The 21,716-nt window shown below is 46.3% G+C and overlaps 1 protein-coding gene across 1 annotated transcript in view; it reads right to left on the bottom strand.

Annotated features, from left to right (window-relative positions):
• Positions 1 to 21,716, bottom strand: part of GRAMD1B (GRAM domain containing 1B) — a 241,420-nt gene extending 219,704 nt beyond the window's left edge. The window contains exon 1 of the mRNA XM_042904721.1: positions 21,623 to 21,716. Within this exon, the coding sequence (XP_042760655.1) occupies positions 21,623 to 21,648 (26 nt within the window). The 5' untranslated portion in view covers positions 21,649 to 21,716. The remainder of the gene's footprint in view (positions 1 to 21,622) is intronic.

Here is a 21,716-nt window from a genome sequence, read left to right as displayed (position 1 = left end):
AAGGGGCCATGAAAGCCCGTAACATATTGATCCTGCGTTTACAATTTTGATACTTTGATCACCGCGGATTTTTCCACATTGCAATTATTTCAAAAATCATACAGCATTAATATATTATTTACCTTGATTACGGAGTTTTGGGCCGCCTCCTTGGATTTTGTGCCCGGGGCAAGCGTTTCACTGGTAACAAAAACATCCTCATTTAAAGAGCCTTCCCTGATCCCCAGAGGGCTCTGATGGAGGCCCTCCCACATTCCTCAGTTTCCTCCTCTCTGGGACCTGAGTTGTCAATTGCACACTTTACCATTACCTCCCCTAATGCAGTTCAGCTGCTCCTTCACACACACTTCCTCCCACTGGCTTCACTTGTGTGTGCGTGTGTGTGTAATTATGAAAAATAAAAAAGATCATGTCAAACTGAAAGTGGGCAAATATCCCAACTTTTAAAAAATGGGAAGAAAGCAGATTCTACAAATGATAGACCAGTGAGTGGGAAATGGATCTCTAGCAGAATCACAAAACTATATTATTTCACAAGATGATTTCATGAACATTCAGGAAGCAAAGTGGTTACCAACAGCAGCCGGCAAAGTTCCTCTAAAACCAAGGAATGTCAAAGGACATTCACAGCCTTTGTGGATACAGTCATTAGGCTAGAATAAAAGATAAGAGAATTGCTAAACACAGTGAATATCTTGATTGTAGCAATGCATCCAGCAGTATCTTTATATTATTGTGAACAGGATAAAGAGATGTAGGGAAATGATTGTCTATTAGGGAAAATTGTAGCATCTGATTGCCAGTACACAACTTTAGTTTGCTATAAGCTCAATATATGTCAACAGAGTAAAGCAGCTATAAAAAAAAAAAAAAATCTATCATGGATTTTGGGCTACATCCAAATTCAAATGTCTGAAAAGAGGGCTGGTCTACTTTTCAACGGACTTCCCAGGAGTACTGTGCTCAGTTCTGGGGGTTCCACTTTCCAGGGGACACTAACCAACTGAAGTACTTAAGGAAGAGAACAGTGGCTGGAATAGAGAATCAAAAGATTACAAAAGATTATGAAAAAGTCGGGTATTTAGTATACAGTAGTAAAGCCATAAGGGAAACCTGATAACCATTTTAAATATTTGAAGGACCGAAAAAAAAGAAAGAAAGAAAGAAAGAAAGAAAGAAAGAAAGAAAGAAAGAAAGAAAGAAAGAAAGAAAAACTTAATCAACTTAATGTAACCCAAAAAGGCAGAATTAAAGCCAGACAATAGAAGTTATTACCAAACAAACAAACAAACAAAAAGTCAGCTCAACAAAAGGAAGGGACCCTCCCGCAGCTCTCCCACAGTCAAAGAGGCTGCCTTGTGTTAACTAATCAGATGAGGTTGGAGCTCATGGCTTATTGGGTCCCTTCCAAATCGTCCATTCATAGTCCCTACTATGAATCTGAGTTTCTTCTCTTTTCTCCCACCTAGTCCTTTTTGATATCCTTTCTGCTGTGGTGAGTATTTGGAAGAGGTCCTTAACATTCAACCATCAGCTTTTAACGACAACCCATTGTTTTTACCTCATTCCATCCCCCCCCAACCCTCCTTCCTCCTGCCCTCCTTCCTTGCCGCCATCTTCCCTTATTCTTCTACAGGCTGACACAGCACAAGGCTTTATGTTCTTTCCACAAACTCCACTGCAACTGGGTTATATGAAAGAGTAGTAGGAAAAAACAAAAGAAGAGAATAATAGGAAAGAAGACGGAACTCAGGCAGCACGTTGACTCTGTTACACCCTGAGGTTAAACCTGCATTGCTTGCTTAGCCTCAGAAGTGTCTACATATGCTGTTACCTTGCTGCCTAACATTCAGTGCTCGTACCACACGCAGGGACTGTTTTCCTTGCTCTACGCATCAGTTCCAAAGGCCAGACCATGACAGCTTGGTCTCTGCTGTATCCCCACAGAGGCACTCAAGAGACAGTAATTAATGAATGGTAATTACATGAATAAAGAGTTTCTCTTATCCTTCCCGTATATATTCCAGACTGACTTAAGATTCTGATACAAGTCCTCCTTAAGAGCAAGCATTAGACAATGCACAGAACTTGAGAGCTAGTATGTAGGGATGTCAGAAAGCACCTAGCCCAACCCCTCCATCTGGTAGATGAGTAAACTGAGGTCCAGAGTAATGAAACACTCAGTTAGGAATCAACAGAGTGGAGAATCAAAACCAGTTCTTCCAGTTTCTGGGAAACAGAATATCCTAGGAATAAACAACAACAACAACAACAAAAAACCCCACAGGTTTTGGAGTCAAACGAAACTGGGTTCCAATGCCAAGTCTTCCTCTTACTAACTCCATGATCTTGGGCAGGTTAATCAGTGTCTCCGAGCCTTAACGTCTTCAGAAGTAAGCGGGAAAGAGAATGCCTTCAACCACATCACTAGCACACAGGATATGCTAAGTGGTAGCATTTGCTACCTATTGCCAAGACCAGTGCTCTGTCCACTACAACACATGGGTCCTTGGCTTTGTGCCTGTAGGAAAAGAAATATATCCATGCTAAGCGGGGAAAAGAGTGTAACGGCCAAACACTGGGTGCCCGCCATGTGCTAAGCAGCTTTCCATATTCAGTCTAAAACACAGACGAGCCACATACAAAGTGACAGAACTGCCATTCACACCCATGCCCCCTCTCTGCTGAGAGGTCATGACCACGGAAGGTGGTCCTTGAATATTTTTCGGGAGTCTTTTCTTTGGAGATCTATAAACTTTCTCCAGTTCCTACTTTCGGGCCTTTCATATGGAGAATGACAGAGAGCCCCTGGCACTTCTAAGTGTCTATTATCTCCCAGCTATTCTGGATGGTACTTGAGGGCAGAGGGCAGGGGAGCATGTTCAGTTCACAGATTTGTCATTGCGGGAGCTTCATAAAAGCCAGGAACCGATAAACAAGGCATGATGATGATTCACCCCTTTCCTTACAGCTTGCCTCCTTGCCTCCTTATCTTCTGCCTTAGATGCTCACCAGACCTGGCTCCAGCTTCCTTGGCAACACAGTCCTCTCCTCTATCTCTCTCTCTCTCTTTTTTTAAAGTTTATTTATTTATTGGGGTGCCTGCGTGGCTCAGTCGTTTAAGCGGCTGACTTCAGCTCAGGTCATGATCTCATGATTCATGAGTTCGAGCCCCACATCGGGCTCTGTGCTGACAGCTCAGAGCCTGCAGCCTGCTTTGGATTCTGTGTGTGTGTGTGTGTGTGTGTGTGTGTGTGTGTGTGTGTGTGTGTCTTGAGAGAGAATCTCAAACAGGCTGTGCGCTGAAGGCAGGGCTCAATGCACGAACCAGGAGATCCCAACCTGAGCGGAAATCAAGAGTCGGATGCTTAACTGACTAAGCCACCCAGGCGCCCTTTCTTCCCCTCTTTCTTGATGGCATTACTTTTGAGATGCCACACGTTGAAGAGTCCTTGACTCAGTTCCTCCAGAGGAAACTTCCCTTTTTTCTGTGTCCAGCACACGCGCTGCCCTCTTAGTCCAATATTTCGTGTACCCAGAACATCTCATCAGACTGGAGGTTGATCACTCCATAGCATGAGTGAGATAAATTCTGGAATTAATTTAGCTGCCAATGTTTTGAGGCATTTATCTTTGGATTTTTATAACAGCTATCATCCCAGTGCGAGGTGTACAGACAAGCCAGGGGAGGTGCTTCCGAGGATAAATAAGCCTAAAGGAAATGAGTGCAATAATCTTGTCTTATTGGACCTATTTATTTGGCTGTCAGAGGAATTCAGGAGCTGGAAAAGAATGGTTGAAGGGAGGGAGGGTTTGTCTGTCGAAGCAGACACTTGCGTTCTTTTAGAGCAGTTCTTGGGAATAATTCAAGAAGGTAGGAATGGATGAGGGGGAAAAGGAGGATTCTAACATAGCTGGAACTTCATGTAAATTCTGTGAGTTTAAGACTTGCAGAACTGAACTAGAAGAATCGTGAACTACAACAATTCCACACACATTCCTTCCGTTAACTAGCAGTTACCAAGTTTCCAAAATCCCATGGTCTACACAAAACACAGCGACTACTTGGGGTCACAGACTGAAAAGAAATAGCAACCCAGATGTTACCCCTGCAAGGGGAGAGAATTCAGATTCCAAGGACTTGGTCCAAGTCCCCCCACCTTTCCTTCAACCAAGAAAGTCCCTGTTGTTTGAACAGCCTCCACAAAAGGGCAAGATTGGTACAAAGAGACACAAAAAAGAGAATCGTGCCCACGATCATGCATGGGAGAGACCGTCTTTGCACTCAAGGTGGTTCCCGCCGGGGATGACGGAACCACGGTGATCTTTATCTCACTCCTGCCCACCAAGATACCAATTCTTCTCAAGTCTTCTGATCCCATGCTAAGATGTTTCCTATTGTCTATATCAGGACTCAAAGGCCGCACCATGAAAGTAGCACACTGGAAAAGCTCCACTGCCCCCATCTCCATTCAAATAGGGAACAACAATGGGAATGGGCGGTACATCTTGTTCTTGTGAAGACTGTGCATCAATATTCATTTACTCAGCACATTTTTATGAGCTCTAACTCTGTAAATAAAGCAGGATGCAAAATTGTACACATCCTCTGATTACAAGCATGCAAAAAAGCACGATATCCGTGCTGAAACTCCAAGAGATTATACCCTGGTTATAATAGGGAGGTGGGATCAGAGGTGACCGCCTATTTTTTTCCTACACATTTTTGTAACGCTGCCATATTGCTTTGATAGTTTTTCAAATTAAGAAATAAAGCGGTAAGATGGATACGGCAGAGCTGTTCTCTCTCCTTCTGACTTGCTGGCTAGGGAGGAGGGGCTGGAGACAGAACATACCCCAGCAAGAGTGTGTATGTATCTATGAAGGCACAGGGGGGTTGGGGAGAGTGGGGGCGGCCACAGGCCAAACACCGATTCCTGACACGTGTGTATGAGGCAGACCAGGCAGACAACTCTGCAAAGCACTGCTGAGAGAGGTACGCTGGGAACAACCAACCTTGAGTTTGTAAAGCCCAGTCTGCGGGAGACTTGTGGCCCAGGTGCTTGGATGGACACCCATCTTCCCTCATGCTACTTTAAATTGTTCCGCACAGAGAATAAGCTACTTGAGGAATGACATCGTTCTTCTTCTTCTACCGTCACCTCCTAAACTCCACCCTGGGTGTCCCCTAACAGTAGCTAGCATAATTCAGGCACTGCAATAAATAATGACTGACCGATCGATTTATAACGAGGCATGTAAAGAAGTAAAAGAGAAGTCGATTCCATGGCATCAAACTGCATTTTGTCAATTTTCGCCAACCAACCTGGGGCTGAGCCGGACGTCTACTGGTTTAGCAGGAACAAGGCCCTTATGATCCCCAGGCCACAAATGATGCTAACAGCACCCAAGCCCCAGTGCTCTTCCTCCTCTGGCTTTTTCTCTTCTAAAAGCTACAGCACATGTTGACTGTTTTGCTTTGAATTGGGTACTTTGCCTCCTTTACCGCCTGGCATAGGATTTTTTTTTTTCCCGGAAGGTGGTCCAATTACTGGGAGGCCAGAGACAAATGTGTGTGACAGGCACTATCGGTTGGCTAACACAACACTAATTCAAATGCCTCCTTTCTTTGCCGTTCCTTAAATATTTTGTTCCGGCCTCCTTTGCAGCCAGTGACGGCTCCTCCCGTGTCTGGCCCGTGAGATGCGAAGGAAGACGCACTGGAAACTTCTGGGTGAACCTGCGCTTCCTTGAAAAGGGGCAGACGATGTCGGTACCGCCACATTTCCCCTTCTCTCCACCTTGAACAGGACTGGGATACGTGGGCAGTAACAGCCGCCTCGTGACCACAAAGTAACAGCGTGAGGATCAAAAACAAAACTGGTGAGGACAGTGCAGTGAAACGAGCCTGGGTCCTTGCCTGCACGGTCAGGTGTCCACACCGGTGCCAGACGCCAGCTTTCTCTGGACTCGTTCTTGCATGAAAAATATCATCACGTATTTGTGCAAGCCGCTATTAGTTCAGTTTTCGGCAAACTGAAGCCAAAGACATTTTTAATTGGATCACTCTCCCGAATCAATCATTTGCAACCAGACTAGATCCGCACATAAACAGGATTATGACATTACCCTGCTTAAATTCCTCAACAGCTCTCCACTGTCTTTGGAACAAAGTCTAAGGATCTTAGCATAGTATTTAAGGTCCCTGATACCCTTACCCAAGGCGCCTGCCCAGGCACATCTCCTTCTGGCCGTTTACTTTTTACTCGAGTAACTCCAAAACAACTGCCCTATAAAAACCACACTTTCCTTGGTCCCTGTGCCTGCTTCTGCTTATTCTACCCAGTCTCATTTATCCTTCAAAATATAATTGCTTAAGCATCACCTCCTCCAGGAAACTTTTCTCCACATTCCCAGGCAGGGCTGAGCGCCCCTCTTGTATTACGATGGCACCTGGCCATACATACGTCGGTCTTTGCTCCAATCATGTCAGAGATAAAGCGCCCATTTGCAAATCAGACTTCTTCCCTGAAGAGTGAACATCCCTGACAGCAAGGCCTGTAACTTTACTCCTTTTTGCAACCTTCACACAGCCTCTGGCACAAAGTAGCTGCTCAGTATGCAAATGGTCAAATATAGTGTTTCAATATGCACACACACACACACACACACACACACACACACACACGTTCCTGGGTGGGTGATTCTTTGTGTCAAATTTTCATTCATTCATTCACTCGTCCATTCATTCATTTACACAAAAGAGAAAAGCTTCAGGAATCCAAAAGTCCTGTGTCACGAAGACGGACAACGAAAGAAAAACAGCCAAATAGAAAACGAAAGAAAAACAGCCAAATAGACAGAAATTTAAGGTGTGGTAAACACGCTCAACCAGAAACCCACCTGTTTGAGAAAAGAGATGGCTTCCACAATATATGCACAATCACTGACACACAGACAGCACCCAGTAGCAGATGGGTTTAAGGATGACACAGACTTATGATTTAAGGATAGAGAACCGAGTGGGGGATATGGAAAGGACATAATAACTGTGCCAACATAACCGTCCAGCTTGTAAAAGTTCTCATCCACTGCTCGTTTCGGCAGCACACATACTAAAAGTTCTACTCATCCAGTTATCATTAGAATGCTATAAAATCCCAGTGGACAGTAAGAGTTCCCTCTGTTACAGCCTTCATTTCCAATTTCTTCAATTTCTTCCTCTGTCTATATCCCAAAGATTCAAATATGGTTTTGCCCACTTTGAGGGAAAAAACAACAACACTTTGATCGATTCTGTGCCCCTGTTGTTATTATCTTTGTTTTCTTTTCCTCGGGCCACTGCACTTGCAAAATGAGCAGTCTATACTATCACGACCATCGGTCTCTCCTTTTACTTATCAATCTCTTGCAATAGGATTACCGTCCCCACCACGCCACTGAAACGTCCTCTCCACCATCACTGACAGAGCATCAAATTTAATCATCACATTCAAAAGCGTCAAGTTTCTCTTGGTCCATAATCTCATCTTCTCTTTAACATCCGTGACCCCTTTCCCTCTACGCTTCCTTGATGCTTTCTGTCTGAGCATTGGCGACACGACGTAGGCTAATTCCTCAATACGTCCTTCTTTGACTTTCCTTCTTCCCCTGTTCCCTAAACACAGGCATTCTCCATACAGCTCAATAGATGTCTCTGTCAGAAGAATGCCCACCCGCCAACATGAAGTCCAGGAAAAAAACCGTGAAAGGGAGAGAGGACAGAGATAACGGGTTTGGAACTCAGCATCTGGTGTATTGTTAATGATTTTTAAAATGACTGCTTGCCCAACACCGTCTGAAGCCATGAGGGGATGGGTGGTACCTCATGCCTCATTGCACACCCACCCCTGTAAACGTAGCAAAGGACCTTACGTTCAGGGGATGCCTGGTAAATCGTTTCTGGCGGCTTTGTTTCTTGCAACGTGGTTGTCCTGGAAGATTAGGCTTGAAATCAGAGAGAGATTTGAATCCCAGCTTTTTTTTTTTTTTTTTTAATTTTTTTTTTTTAACGTTTATTTATTTTTGAGACAGAGAGAGACAGAGCATGAACGGGGGAGGGTCAGAGAGAGGGAGACACAGAATCTGAAACAGGCTCCAGGCTCTGAGCTGTCCGCAGATGTGCGGACAGAGCCCGACGCGGGGCTCGAACCCACGGACCGCGAGATCATGACCTGAGCCGAGGTCGGCCGCTTAACCGACGGAGCCACCCAGGCGCCCCTGAATCCCAGCTCTTAACGCTAGTAAGATAACCTTGAGAGGCCACTGTCTCCTAAGTCTTGGTTTCCTTATCTGTAATAGGAGCACAGCGCCTGGCACACGGTCAAAGTTTCAATAACAGATTGCTGCTGTTGAAGATGATGATTCTTCATACATAGATTTAGACCTGAATCAACGCTATGGCGAAATGAAGATCTTTTATTGAAACCCTGCGATTACTCTGAAGGAAGCTCACTCGTGCAAAGGTACTTTCTTGTCCTAAAAGACCCTGGGGAAGACAGATGCCATCACGCCTCACCTAAGCTATGGCAACCCAGCAACGCAGCCCTAAATTGTGTTTTACTATAGCTCGTTTTTAGGACTGCTTCTTCCACGCCTGTCATCTCACAATCCAAGCACCGAGCACAGAAATGAGAGCCCATGACCTCTACACTGGGGTGATATGGGAATAAGAGCGGAGGGCCACTGTCTGTTGCTTTGCAATTACTTAACCAAATGGCAGGCAAGCGCACCGGGAGGCTCTTACCAAAATAAAATGTGAGGGTTGTAATGCCTGTAGGGTCAGTGATCTGAAGAATGGCAAGACTGTTTTTAACTTGTCCTTCCCGCATTAGACGTGAGCTAGGCAGCTCTCCAGCTTTTCTTCCAAAGATAGTAAATCTGTGGTAAGAAATCTCTGGACCTTAATGATACCCATGTTTGAGAGATGGCTCCTTGAAACTCTGGACTGTGGTTTCAGTTAAAAGTTCAACAGAGACAGTGGTCTATTATGAGAGGGGAAGGTGGCTATAAGTAGTAGAGTGGTGTTTACGTCACATGACCATTTTCTGTCTCCGAGACTCAACAACAAAATGGCGTACCTGGCAAGATGTGATTCAGTTTGACTGGGGCAGGGGAGAGCCTGACAGACAAAACACAGAGTCACTGAATGATCATTTCAGAACAGACGGAAACAAGAACACAGATAGCACAGGGACGATCCAGAGGACAACAGAGTTTAACATTTTGGAAGCAGTTAACAGCACTGAAGCAGACCAGGGAAACAGTCTTGGCATAGAGAGCACGGACACACTGAAACACCTACCCATCTCACATCTTTCTTTCTTTTTTTTTTTTTTTTATTTTTTTTTTTAACGTTTATTTATTTTTGAGACAGAGAGAGACAGAGCATGAACAGGGGAGGGTCAGAGAGAGGGAGACACAGAATCCGAAACAAGCTCCAGGCTCTGAGCTGTCAGCACAGAGCCCGACGCGGGGCTCGAACTCACGGACCGCGAGATCATGACCTGAGCCGAAGTCGGCCGCTCAACCGACTGAGCCACCCAGGCGCCCCTCACATCTTTCTTCATGGCTAGCATGTCTGAATGCACACTCAGTAAAGCTATTAACATGGATGACCGCATGGCTGTTAACTGATATTTCTGTCCAGATGGGATTCTCCCTGGGGAAAGCAAAATCAGACCGCAAAGTAATCAGCAAATAGGAAATAATTCTCCACGATGACCGTGAGTTCTGTACCGTTAAACCCTCAGGAATGTCAAGTTCTGGCAAAGAGAGCCTGTATGATTTCTTTGAGGGCTCTACAATATAACTTATTTTACGGCATGTTCCAGGGAGGCAGAGACAGGAAGCCAGGGAACTTTCTCTTATGAGCAGTTTAATTGATTCCCGGTCACTGGTCAAATGATCTTCTCCCACCTATGAAGGTAAGAGATTTACCTCGGAGATTCCCTTCTTTCTAAGCAATGGTGTTTACCCTTTTCCAGCAGGCCTTTCCTGTGGAGTGACAAAAATCCCAGAGTTAGAGGCCCTCCCTAGAACCCCCTTCTGCAGCCTGAGGCATCTAATCCACGAAACTGACCAACAAGGCCCAGGGCAGTGACTTGGGAGGACGTCTGCTTCTTCCAGGAGAGCAAACACTGGCTCAGGTCTCCCCGCCAGGGCAGGTCACACACACTCAGTGCCACAACCTCAGCAGCCCAGAAGCCAGGAGACCAATGATGGGCAGGGAGGGAACCCTGTGCCCACGTTATAGAAGATTCATCCACACCCTCCAACCTTCCACCTGTAAGATCAAGTAAACTCTCCTGTCGCTCTACGTGGTTCCAATCTCAGCTGTTTAAGAGACCAACACCATTTTAGAAAGAGTTGGCTCTCAATTATCAACGCAAATCTTGGCCTGTTAACAGAGGACGACATAACAATCAGAAGATCGATTTTTATCTGCCAGTCACACGCACATGAGTTTTAAACATGTCCTGGTAAAACAAAGTTTACCCATTCAAATGGGTAAACTCACCGAGGGAAGGGGGCGATCGATTCAGCGGGCGCAGGATGCAGCCTTCACAAGATAATCTGCACGCCGGGCAGACGGAGGGCCAGAAAACTTGACACGTTGCCCCCACAAGCTGTCACCTAAATGGGACACCGTTATACCTCACCTCAACATATCCGCCTCCAGCAACTGGAGATTAAATTGCTATCGCTAAATTCTGTGGCGAGAAATGGGGGTGCCAGTTCCCAGATCTGCCCCAACCAAATGTATGGGCCTGGATGACCGACTTTTCTCTGGGCTTCACTTTCCTCTTCTGCATAAGGTTATATAAGAGGATTCTAGGCCACTACGTAGCCAGGAATATATAAAAGTAAGCTACAGAAGGCAACAGGCATCCTAATTGTTAATATTTCTTATCCCGAGTTCACCATAAAGCTAAGTAATGACTGAATCGTCAGAAGGACACGTTGACAGATTATTACCTGGGTAATCGTGTTTGATGTCTACACTGAACTCCTGCGTTTAATGTGCTACTGTCACAGCCTCGGAAGAAAGTGGAACTGGCTGTAAGGAAGGATAGACTGACCTAGAAAGGATGCTTTCAAACGTTGCTTCCATGCTCTGGAACTGAGGTGAACAAACAAACAGGCAGATAAAACACAGCGGAGACACTTTTTCCCTGACTTCTGAAGCCTCTTTGGATGGCACCAGTTGCTCCCAGACCCCTAGGGATTGTGTTCTCTTGGTGTCTGTGTGCAGAAGACAGACAGGCAGTTGCCCCAGACTGCGGATGTTGCCATGATCTAGCCAACAACACCTAGAAACGGGGAGCCCGAGACCGAGTCTGGGGGCGGGTGGAGACAGGATAGACAAAGCACAGAGAAGTCTGACAGAACAAGTCAGAAAGGGTCAGACAGGCAGAGTTCACCACGTGCTAGTGCTGTTCCCTCACTGACAGAAAGATCCTTTGTCTCCCGCAGCAGGCCCAGCGTATGCTTCTGGTGACATCGCTGATAGGAAGCGTGCGGCCCAGTGGTGAATCAACCCCTCAGATACGCCAGATTGGATGAAAATGGAAACCACGGTGTTACCTGGCTGGACTGGGGTGCGGGGAATGGCCCAGAAAATTCACTTCGTGAACCTAAAAGTCCGTGAACTGAGAAACGGAACGTGTTCTCTGGAAGGGACAAATTTATTTTAAGCCACTGCAATAAAATAAGACAAAATAATAAAGCCCGTTAAAAAAACAACAACGACAACAACCGTGGCTTGGCGTTTCAAAAGTCTCAGGTGGAAAAAGGCTGCCGCCACATGTTTTAGATGTTCTTCAAAACACCTGTCAATCGGGCTGGGCACCTGGGGGACAGCAGACACGAGAAATCATCTAGCACAGCACCCTGTTCCCAGAGAGGCCACACCGCACTCACCCCAGATGGAGGGGGACCACCTAATGTTGAATTTCACAGCCCTTCTGGGTTACCCATCCAACAATAAACGACTCCACCTTTGATAATACAAATAGGACAACGCCAATTTAAGGTAGGTGGTTACTGACAACATCCCGCTGAAACGACCATTTATCCAGGTGTCAACCCTGGAATCTAAGTACCTCCGAGATCGTCACAATCTCCACCCCCCATCCTTTGACATTTCTCATCCTGTTGCTCCCTGAAACCACTTCCCTGTCATCACTCTCCCGGTTTATCAGCCACCTTCTGGCTTTACTTTCCTCTGGGTCCCTTTCCTCAACAATAGCCTCGACAGCCCTCTCAGCGTCTCCATGGTTTTGCCAAACCTACGTGACACAGCTCCTCCCCGGGAGAAATCCAGCCAGCTGCTCCCTCTGGCCCGGCTCCTGAAAGGGGGAGGGGGATGGAGACAATGGTGCCATCACAGTGTACGTTTTCCAACCTCAACCGGGGTCTGGTCTGTATGGAAATCTTTCTGCTTGCCCTCAGCCAATAATTTTGACTCTCGGAAAGCTTTCCATTCTTCTTGAGCTCCCCACATCACTTTCTACTCTAGCAGAAAGATTCTGGGAGAAGAGATTTCACCTCTTCTCCACAGAGGAAGTTAGAAGTTACCTCTTGAAGCTCCTTCCAATGGTTCTTCATAATTGCATTTCTGAAAGGGACACCTTTTGCTACTTTCCTATTTTCTCCAAAGAAAGGGGCATTCTTTCACTCTCCTTGTGGGGTTTTAGTGAGAGTGAAATAAATCAATAAACATCAGATACATAGCACAATGCTTGGCAGGCCAGAAATACCGGTACCCTTCCTGCCTTCCCTCTACAAATTTAGCCCCCCCCCCCCCTTTTTTCTTGCTAGATTCTGTTACCTTCTGAGTTCTTAAGAACTCTACTCTCTTAGCTGTTTCTTCTCTTTCCTGTATCTTTAATCTCTCCCTTCCTATCTAGAGGTTTCCCTCCTATTGAAAAGCATATTCAAGTGATTCCCCTCTTTTTAAAAATCTTTTCGTTCTTCCTTCTAGGTTTTCATGTTGTCCCCCCTCAAATATTAAGAGCAGGCCTCCAGAACTCTCTATTGCCTTCAATTCCTAAGCTCTAGGCAATGTTACTATCTTGCTCCTGTCCCATTTTCCTTCACAGTTTCATTGAAACTGTTTCTGAGAACATTACAAATGACCCCTTACATCTCTACTCCAATAGCCTCTTTTCAACCCTCATTCCGCTCAGGATTTGCTCTCTTTACCTTCTCTTTCAACTCTGCTTCTCTTCTGGTGTTTCACCTCCCAGTTTATGGCTAATGACCTAGTTCAGGTACCACCGAGCTAGCGCATTAATGCAATCGATGGCTCTTCTTCTTCCTTCCCTTAGCCTCCACCATCCACCTGCTACTAAATCTTGATGACTCCTTTTTAGACTAATTCTCAGATATGGACAGTCCCTTCCAACCTTTCCTGCCAGAATTCAGACCCCCATCAAATCCCATCTGGGCTACTCAGCAGCCCCTTTATGGCACCTGGTCTTTGGACTCTCCCTGGGTCTGTTCACCCTCCACACTGCTGCCGGCTACTTTCCTAAAAAAACAAATCTGTTCTTCTTGCCCTTCTGCTGAAAAATGTCTTGGCTCCCAGCTGCCTCTGTTAAGTACAAGCTGTATAAGTGGACCTTCATGATCTGACTCCAGGAGCTCCCTGCTCTAGCCTCATCACCTCACCTTCTAAAAGGTTCCTTCTCCATCTGGAACATGCCCTCACCCTTGAAAACCCAGCTCAAATATAACCTCTTCTGAACAAGCTTTCTCAGATTCACCTGGGCTGGTTCTGCTCCCTGCTCTGGATCTTGTGTTCCCAAGCCACCTTAGTCTTACCTCTGTAGAGCAATTAACAAGTTATCTTGGGCTCCTCTCCTTCATCTTCCTTAGGAGAAACCATGAGCTCTTTGTAGAAACCATGATTCTTGGATAAGAATCATCTTATTCAACCCTGCATCCTCAATGCTCATCTGGTTTCTTTTTTTAACAAATGTTTGTTGCAAGAATATAAAGAAAGGATGTGGTAAAAAAAAAAAAAATGACAGAAATAAAGAACGGAAAAAAATCGGGGTAAGAACATGTTACATCCTGTCCGCAGCTGGTGGAGATAAGATATCCTAGGAGAAAAGAATAAGAGATAAGGACACTTCACCAGTGCTCTGAAAAAGCTAGATTCCAATCCATCAACTCATTTCTTTCCACTACCCACACAGGAATAAACTCCATAAAAAGTGCAAATGTCTAGATTCTTCGCTCTGCTATTTCAGTCTTGTTTGTACCACTTTTTACCCTCTTCCAAAATCAGTTCTCAAAACTTGATCACAGAACCACCATTATAATGCAGGTATACAAGACAGCCCAAGGCCCAATCCCTAAATTAAATTGTCTGTTGCTAAGAGAGATCAGGCTTCAGATAGAAGAGTCAAAACCTAGCACTAGCATTGAACTCTGGTTCCTGAAGCATCCAGGTGTTAAGAATGATCAGATTTTAGACGAAAGAAAAGAACAGATGAAATTAATTTTTAAACTCAGTTTTATAAATCTTCTCATCTCATCCACAGTTGGGCAAACACTTTTAAGAACACAGACCTGCTGTCCCTGCTAACCTGTTCCTGCTTCTTGACAGGCCAAAATGTATCATTCAGTTGGGCTGGTCTGACTGCTAAATACAGCTGTCAACACAGCCTTATTTACCTGGGTTTGTGCTTTTTCAGACACACAGCAGGAAGCTCATGCATACAATACATCAGCCAGGACCAGAAATTCACATTCTCTATTGATTGTTGCCAACTGAGCTCAAATGGAGGGAATGGCCTCAGCCAAGATGAAGAAAGACCTCAGAAGACCCAATTTATAGGAGATTGGAATCCTGAGGGACTTGCCTCAGCAATCTTTTGGAAGTGGCAGTTTCCCTCAAATTCTGCTCTACTTTCTTCGCCTTGCAGAAGCTTTTGTAGCCACTGGTTCATCTGGAACAAACTATGGGGACGACTCTCCCTTCGGGATAATCCACAAGAAAAGGAGGGCTATCACAGTTATAAGGAGTGGGTATAACGCCAACTTCATTCAGCATTTTCTTGGGACTTAAACGTCAAGAAAATTTGGCAGTGATTAGCATACCAAAACATAAAAGGCAGGCGGGAGGTGCCAAGAAAAGTAATATAGCCTACTTCTTTGTTCTAAATTCCTTTCATTAGGTTTGCATAGGTATGTATATTTTGAGGAATCCTTTTGTGCCTCAACTACTAGGAGATGCTTGGGCACTCCTACCCGCAGAAATAAAGAACTAATGACCGATCATGGAAGACGCTAGGGACAAAAAGAGGACACTGGGAATTTAGGGTGGAATCCACAAGACAAAGGATGGTATCGAAGTATTTGAGAACAGTAGTGAAGAATAGATCACAGTATTTAAAAACAGAATGTTGGTGGAAGTCCCGGCTCTACCGTTTCCTGCCCATGTGAGCCTGAACATCGTGTCTCTATGTCCTGGTTTCTGCAACTAAAGAATGCGGATGATGATAATTTATTCTGCATAACAAAAGAGCTCCATGATCAGTAACACAGAATACCAATGGTATCTCAGTCATAAAATAATAATAAGGAAGGGTTCAAGACACTTGTTTGTTAAGTGTCCATACTCCTATGAGATGGCTAACTATGTCATTCTCACCAGCACAGGGGACACTTTCGGATGAAGACTTTGTGTAAGCTCTCTACTTCCAGACAAGCGGAGCAGCTCATTCTGGGGGTTCATTTAAATAAAGACTTGAGCATGAGGAGGCTCAGAGCCCCAAGTATAGAAGTCTGGGGAAAATGCACGACCCAGCAATGATGGGGACATTCACGTCTGGTTCCACGGGCTGTGGGGCTGACGCTGCTCAATCATGCACCATCGGGCTGAGCATCCCGAGTGACAGACTGAGGCTACACCTGGGAGGCCATACTTCGAATCTGACCGTACTAAAGAAGGTCCTGACTTGGGTTTTATCTTTTTTCCTTTTCCTCCGAGATGCAGAAGAAATTTCCTCGTGTACAAAGCTATGCCACACAAACCGCCTGAACCAGATAAGCAGGAAGAAAGAACGCAGGGAGAAAATACGCAGGGATGCTCGACTGGAGGGAAGGGAAGGAAACTGGCTTCTGCTTCTCTCTTAATGGACCGTCAATCCTTCATTTCCTCGGGTCTTTGAACATATGCCCATATGGCTCATGTCAATGCTTCCAATTGCTCTCTGCGTCAGAGACGGAGATACCTTTTTATAGTCACTGGGGGGAATATTCTCTGACTAGTAAGCCTATTTAGTTCTGGAGGGAAAGATCAGCCTCTACAAGGCTAGCCAGCGGAAAGCGCTCCTTCTGAGTCACACTGTCCGATCCGTCGCTCTTTTTGAAGTCAGAACGGATTCAACAGCAGTCTTGCCACCCAGTCTCTATTGCTGGATTTGTCAAAACAGCATCTTAAAAGTTAATAGGTGGAGAATCATATAAATTGTCAATGTCCATGGCAAAAGAGCCATAAACACCCTATTAAATACAAATATGTACACGGAAGTGACAAGCCTTTTGAAGCGTCTTACATTTTTATATCTACCCAACAACCTTATCTTATTAATTGGTCCCCTTAACGTGCGTTGTTATTTTTCTTTCCTCCAAAGAATGGCTATGTGCAAGGGGCATGCATTTAATTGCTACTAAATCTCCTGGGACATAAGGAACTAAGTCCACGTCTAAACCAACAAAACATTATCTGCTCTGTGTTCTAACCAAGTACAAGATGCACAACGTCCTTATTCTTGCTGCCTAAGCACTGTAACACCAGCATAGTACACATGAGCTTCCTGACCAGGCCAACAAATGAGGCGAGTGCCCAAAACGTAAGCAGGACTTCCACTTGGGGCAAGCTCAGCCAAAGCGAACACTTTCTTTTGCATCTAGCGAGATCTCCAAGAAGAAATGGACCAAGAAGTCTCACAAAGGCTGGAATCAAACCCAGTGCCAAAAAAAAAAAAAAAAAAAAAAAAAAAAGTACAGGAGGGGGAATGCTAAGCTCCTCCAGAATCCAGTTAACTGGAATTCTTCCTGCTAACAAGCCCAACCAAGCCAAGGAACAAGGTTCCTTTCTGGCTTCTGCCCACCCTCATCAAAGCATCTCTTCATAGGCTGTTATCAGAGCCCCGGCTTCTCTGGAGGATGCCTTCTTATCTGATTAAATGGAATATTATGTTAAATATTCAGCCACCCCGGCACTGGCTGTGTGGGTGTGCTGGATAAAATCTTCATGAACACGCCATCCCAGGGTCATTTGTTTAATTTCAATTCTGCAAAATGTAAAAATAGAAAAGAGCTGCCGTTGGAGGGCTGAGGTTTGACAGCTTCAATGAGAAGGCTCCAGGAGCACAAAACCCATGCTGCTGGCTGGATCGCTGGCTTTCTCCCTCTGCCAGAGGAAAAAGGGAAGAGAATGAACCTGCAAGCAACGTACCGCATTCACTCATCTTCGCTCTTTCCCTCTTTTGCCTTTGCCTGCACTTACTGTCTGCATTTTTCTCCTATTCCACCCGCTTTCTTCCTCCGCTGCCCCGCCCTGCCCTCCCACATCATTTCTACACGCCAATTTTCTCTTTCTCCTTCTCAGGGACCCTGTCTGCTCCAACAGCCTCGCCTGGGGCTCGCTTACCTTCTGGAGCTCCCCGGGTCCAGGCTCCCCGGGTCTCACACACTTTTCCAGGAATTGCTCTTCTGTCCCACTCCCATTCCTACCCCCGACCAGTTCCCCATGTTCCAGACACCAAAAAAGTTTAGGAAGATGGCGTTTGGGATTTTGGAGATCAGTTGGATTAAGTGGGAGAGGAGCCATAGGGACCGCCTATTTTCACCCCTCCCCCCCTTCACTTAAGCGAATATGTATGTTTATTACTCATTCAGTTCTGCAACTCCTGGTGGGAGTCAGGGTGCGCAGGCAGGGGCGCCCCGCTGCGCTTGTGTTTTGGCCAAATCAATTTTTAATTTTATGACTTTTTTTTTTTTTTTTTTAAGAAACGCTCAAGTTGCACTCTCCATTTCTGATCTTTTGAAGCCACCTCTGCATTGGCCTTACTGCAATTCAGGCCCAGAAAGAGAAATCTTGTTTTCACTAGGAGTTCCAGAGCGGTGCCAAAAGTCCCCGTGGATGCTGAGGGAGGAGAGCTGCCTCCTGCTTCAAGCCTCCTGCCCTCCTGCGGTCTCAGAAAGGTCCCACTGCTTGACCTAGTTTCAAACCAAAGCATTCAGATTGCTTCCGTTAATATGGCTGATGGAGCTATGGGTTCAGCTCACTCCCTGTGGCTAGCACGGGCTCCTCGCCTGTGGGGCCCATGAACTACAGGAGCCATCCTTTCCCTGAAACTTTCTCCGATCGCCAGTAACTTTCTCTGAAGACAGAACTTCCCGGCCGGTTTAAGGAAGGCCTAACAGAAAAGGTGGTTAGCAGACCGCTAACTCACAGATCCACCAGCATCAACCCACTGTAGAAAAGAACATTCCTGTTACCATTCCCATCTTACAGATCTATACCTGAGTCCTACTCTCTCCCCTGTCCAAAGAACTCGATTTCCACACACACCAAATAAGCCTTCAATAAATGAAGGTGACCCTCTAAACAGCATTTGCCTACTCAGGATCCCACTTCCTAAAACACACACACACACACACACACACACACACACACACACACACACACACACCCTTTACTAGAATACCGTCTCCACTCTCCTGTCTCTTCATCAGCAATGTTACTTTGCTATGCAGATACACAATACATACCCACCAGGTACAAAGTGGATACTGGGGCATCTCTTAGAAGCCAGAGCCTTGTATACACCAAAGTAAAGGTATATGGAACCCCGGCATCTAAAAGATACACGCAGTGGGCAGTCAGTTGAGCTCAGTCAGTTGAGCATCTGACTCTCGATTTCAGTTCGGGTCATGATCTCACAGATCCTGAGTTCAAGCCCCACATCAGCCTCTGTGCTGATGGTGCACAGCCTGCTTGGGATTCTCTCTCTCTCTCTGCCTGTCTCTTTCCCAAAAATAAAATAAATAAACTTAAAAAAAAGAAATAAAAGATATATGCGGTGTTTCTGTTTTGTGCACATTGGGATTTGGGGTCAAATCAAGGAAATGATTTCAGCACAATTTGAAGAACATATCGTTTTCTGCCTTGGCAGAAAATGCAACGTACCAATCTACAGATGCAAAGGGGGGAAGGAGAGGGAGAAAGAAAAGATCCTGATCAAGCTGAAAAAACAATGAAAATCAAAACAGTATAAACTACAGCAGGCACCCCTGGAGACAGCAACCCCCCAGCAGGGCAAGTGGGATGGGTGTAAACAGCGGCCCAAAGAGCCACAAACAGCCACCCTTGTAAAAGCAGCAGAGGGCGGCCTGGAGTGCAGTGGCAGCCTTGGGGTACCTCAGTTGCCAGCGTCCAAGCTACAGAGGGGTCTAATGGGGAAGCCCTGACGGAACCGACAGTGAGCTAATGCACAAAGACAGCAAAGGACTGCTAAGGTCCAAAAGCAAAGGTGGCAGGGACCACCTTTCCAATGTATTCGCCTTATAAAGATGTGATCTCATTCAAGGCCTATGACCCTTGAATACAGCTAGACAAGAAACCGACACAGGCACTCGTATTCGGTGACAGCGCTAAACGGGGGTGCTATAGCAATACCCCAGTTTGGCGACACGCTGATCAGTTGCTCACTAACAGTTTCTTTCCAACACTAACGCCAAAGCCCGGTTCCAAATCTCTGAAACCAAGCAGCCTTTGAGCGTGGGCAAGGGAAACCGGAACTTCCACAAACCCCTGAATATGGAGGATGATGCCTGGCAGATCTCTTGACCCAAGTTGCAAGTTGAGGACAAGATCTTCTGAGCAAGTTACAAAGTAAATGAGCCGGAGGGGAGGTTCAGGCAAACACTGGTGACCGCACCAGCAGCCTCGCTGTGCACCATCAAAGGCAGCCAGTTCGTTTTGCGCGCAGCAGGGAAGGCAACACGGACAGGGACACCGGGTAGAAGCAAGCGACATGATCTTCAAGTAAGGAACAAAGCCAGAGGCACCACTGAATAGAGGGAGTAAATGCTAACCTCCCCCAGAGCATGAGAATTGCTCATACAGGAGACATCTGTTTATACTTTGCCCTCTCACCTTCTCAACGCTGCTTAATGACAAAGGTCACATCACACCAGAACGGGGTGGAGGCCTCTCTTTGATGTGTGCCTGTTCTACCGTGAGCCTCAAGATCACGCTAGGGGCAAAGTGGGACTTTGGGGTGGGAGACAGAAAGGCAGCATTTCCAACTCGTTTCCCTTATTGGCTTCCAGAGCTCCAAGCCCAGCCCCAGCTGAAATATGCCCCTCTTGAAAAGCAACCCCACCCCCACCCCCCCACCCCCAGGCAGAGAGTTCCTCCTCCATAAAACACTCGTTGTATCTCCAAGAGGTGACGTGCCCACATAAGCACTGGCAGAGGAGACAGCTCAGCCCCCTGCACAAATTTCTTTATCCTCTCCCAGAGTGGTGGGAGTTTTACATCTGCTACTGTCATGAAAACATTTTATTATTTTTTTTACAAGTCTCTCTCTCTCTCTTTTTTTTTTTTTTTAACTCGCTTGGATACAGCTAGGGATCTTCCAAGTGTATGTGATGTGCACAGTCCTTCCCCCTCTTCAACAACTGCTTTAGGCCCACCGGAACACACAGCCTGGGAGCACGCCATCAAGTGCTTATTCCTACGTGGCCTTGGAGCCACGTGCCCTGCTGAGGGACTTCCAGAGGAAGGGGGTTTCTCCGGGCAGGAGGTTGGCTGATGGGTGCAAACGAGTTGTTTGGGCCCTAACAACTTCCTTCGGATGGCCACATCTCCGCATCTACTCCACAAAAGTAAATCCATTTCTTCTGGAATGGGACTCCGTGCATCCCTAGGCCCAAACCAGGCATTCGTCCAATTACTAGACCTCCCATCTCCACCCTAGGAGGAAATTAGGAAAAACAGAACCTCTCCTTAGCCTTTCTGGGCATCTTCAGACAAACCCTATGATGTCCACTCTGTCTGTGTCCCCAACTTTGGGCTTCTACAACAGAAGGGAAATCGGCATAAAATTGATGGGGGTGGCCAGGTAGGGTGAGGGAAGCATCACCCAGGCACAAGGAAAGCCGGCGTCCCCAGGACAAACTTTGTAGACTCAGTCTCCCTACCCACAGCCCTGCCCTCACCACTTGCCTGAGCACATCTCCAGAACTGAATGGAGGAAGAAGCCAGCCTCGCCAGCTCTTGGAAATTCATGAGGGAGGTAGTCTACCCCAGCGGTTTCCTGGGGACACCAACTCTCAGGTGTGGACAGCACAGCCAGGCCACAATCCATGTTAATAGCTTTACCGTGCCCTCTGGTAACTTCCAGGTTGCACTCAAGATTCCGAGAACCAACAGCACCTCTCACTCCTGCCCCAATGTTTCCACAGCCGCCAGTGTCCCCCGGGGCTACCCCATTCTCACCCGGGCAGCCAGCTATGGTCCTTCTGGGGCTGAGGAAGGTCCAGAAGTTCTTACCTGGGTTTTCTGGGGGAGGCGCTCATGGGGCCCGCCGGTCGGGGCGCCCCGGCTGCCGGCTGCTGCTCACCGCATCTCCCTGGGAGCCCGGCTT

This window comes from Panthera leo, chromosome D1 (assembly GCF_018350215.1).
Source record: "Panthera leo isolate Ple1 chromosome D1, P.leo_Ple1_pat1.1, whole genome shotgun sequence".
NCBI classification, from domain to species: domain Eukaryota; kingdom Metazoa; phylum Chordata; class Mammalia; order Carnivora; family Felidae; genus Panthera; species Panthera leo.
Note: the sequence above shows the minus strand (reverse complement) of the source record. Positions and strands in the feature narration are given on the sequence as shown.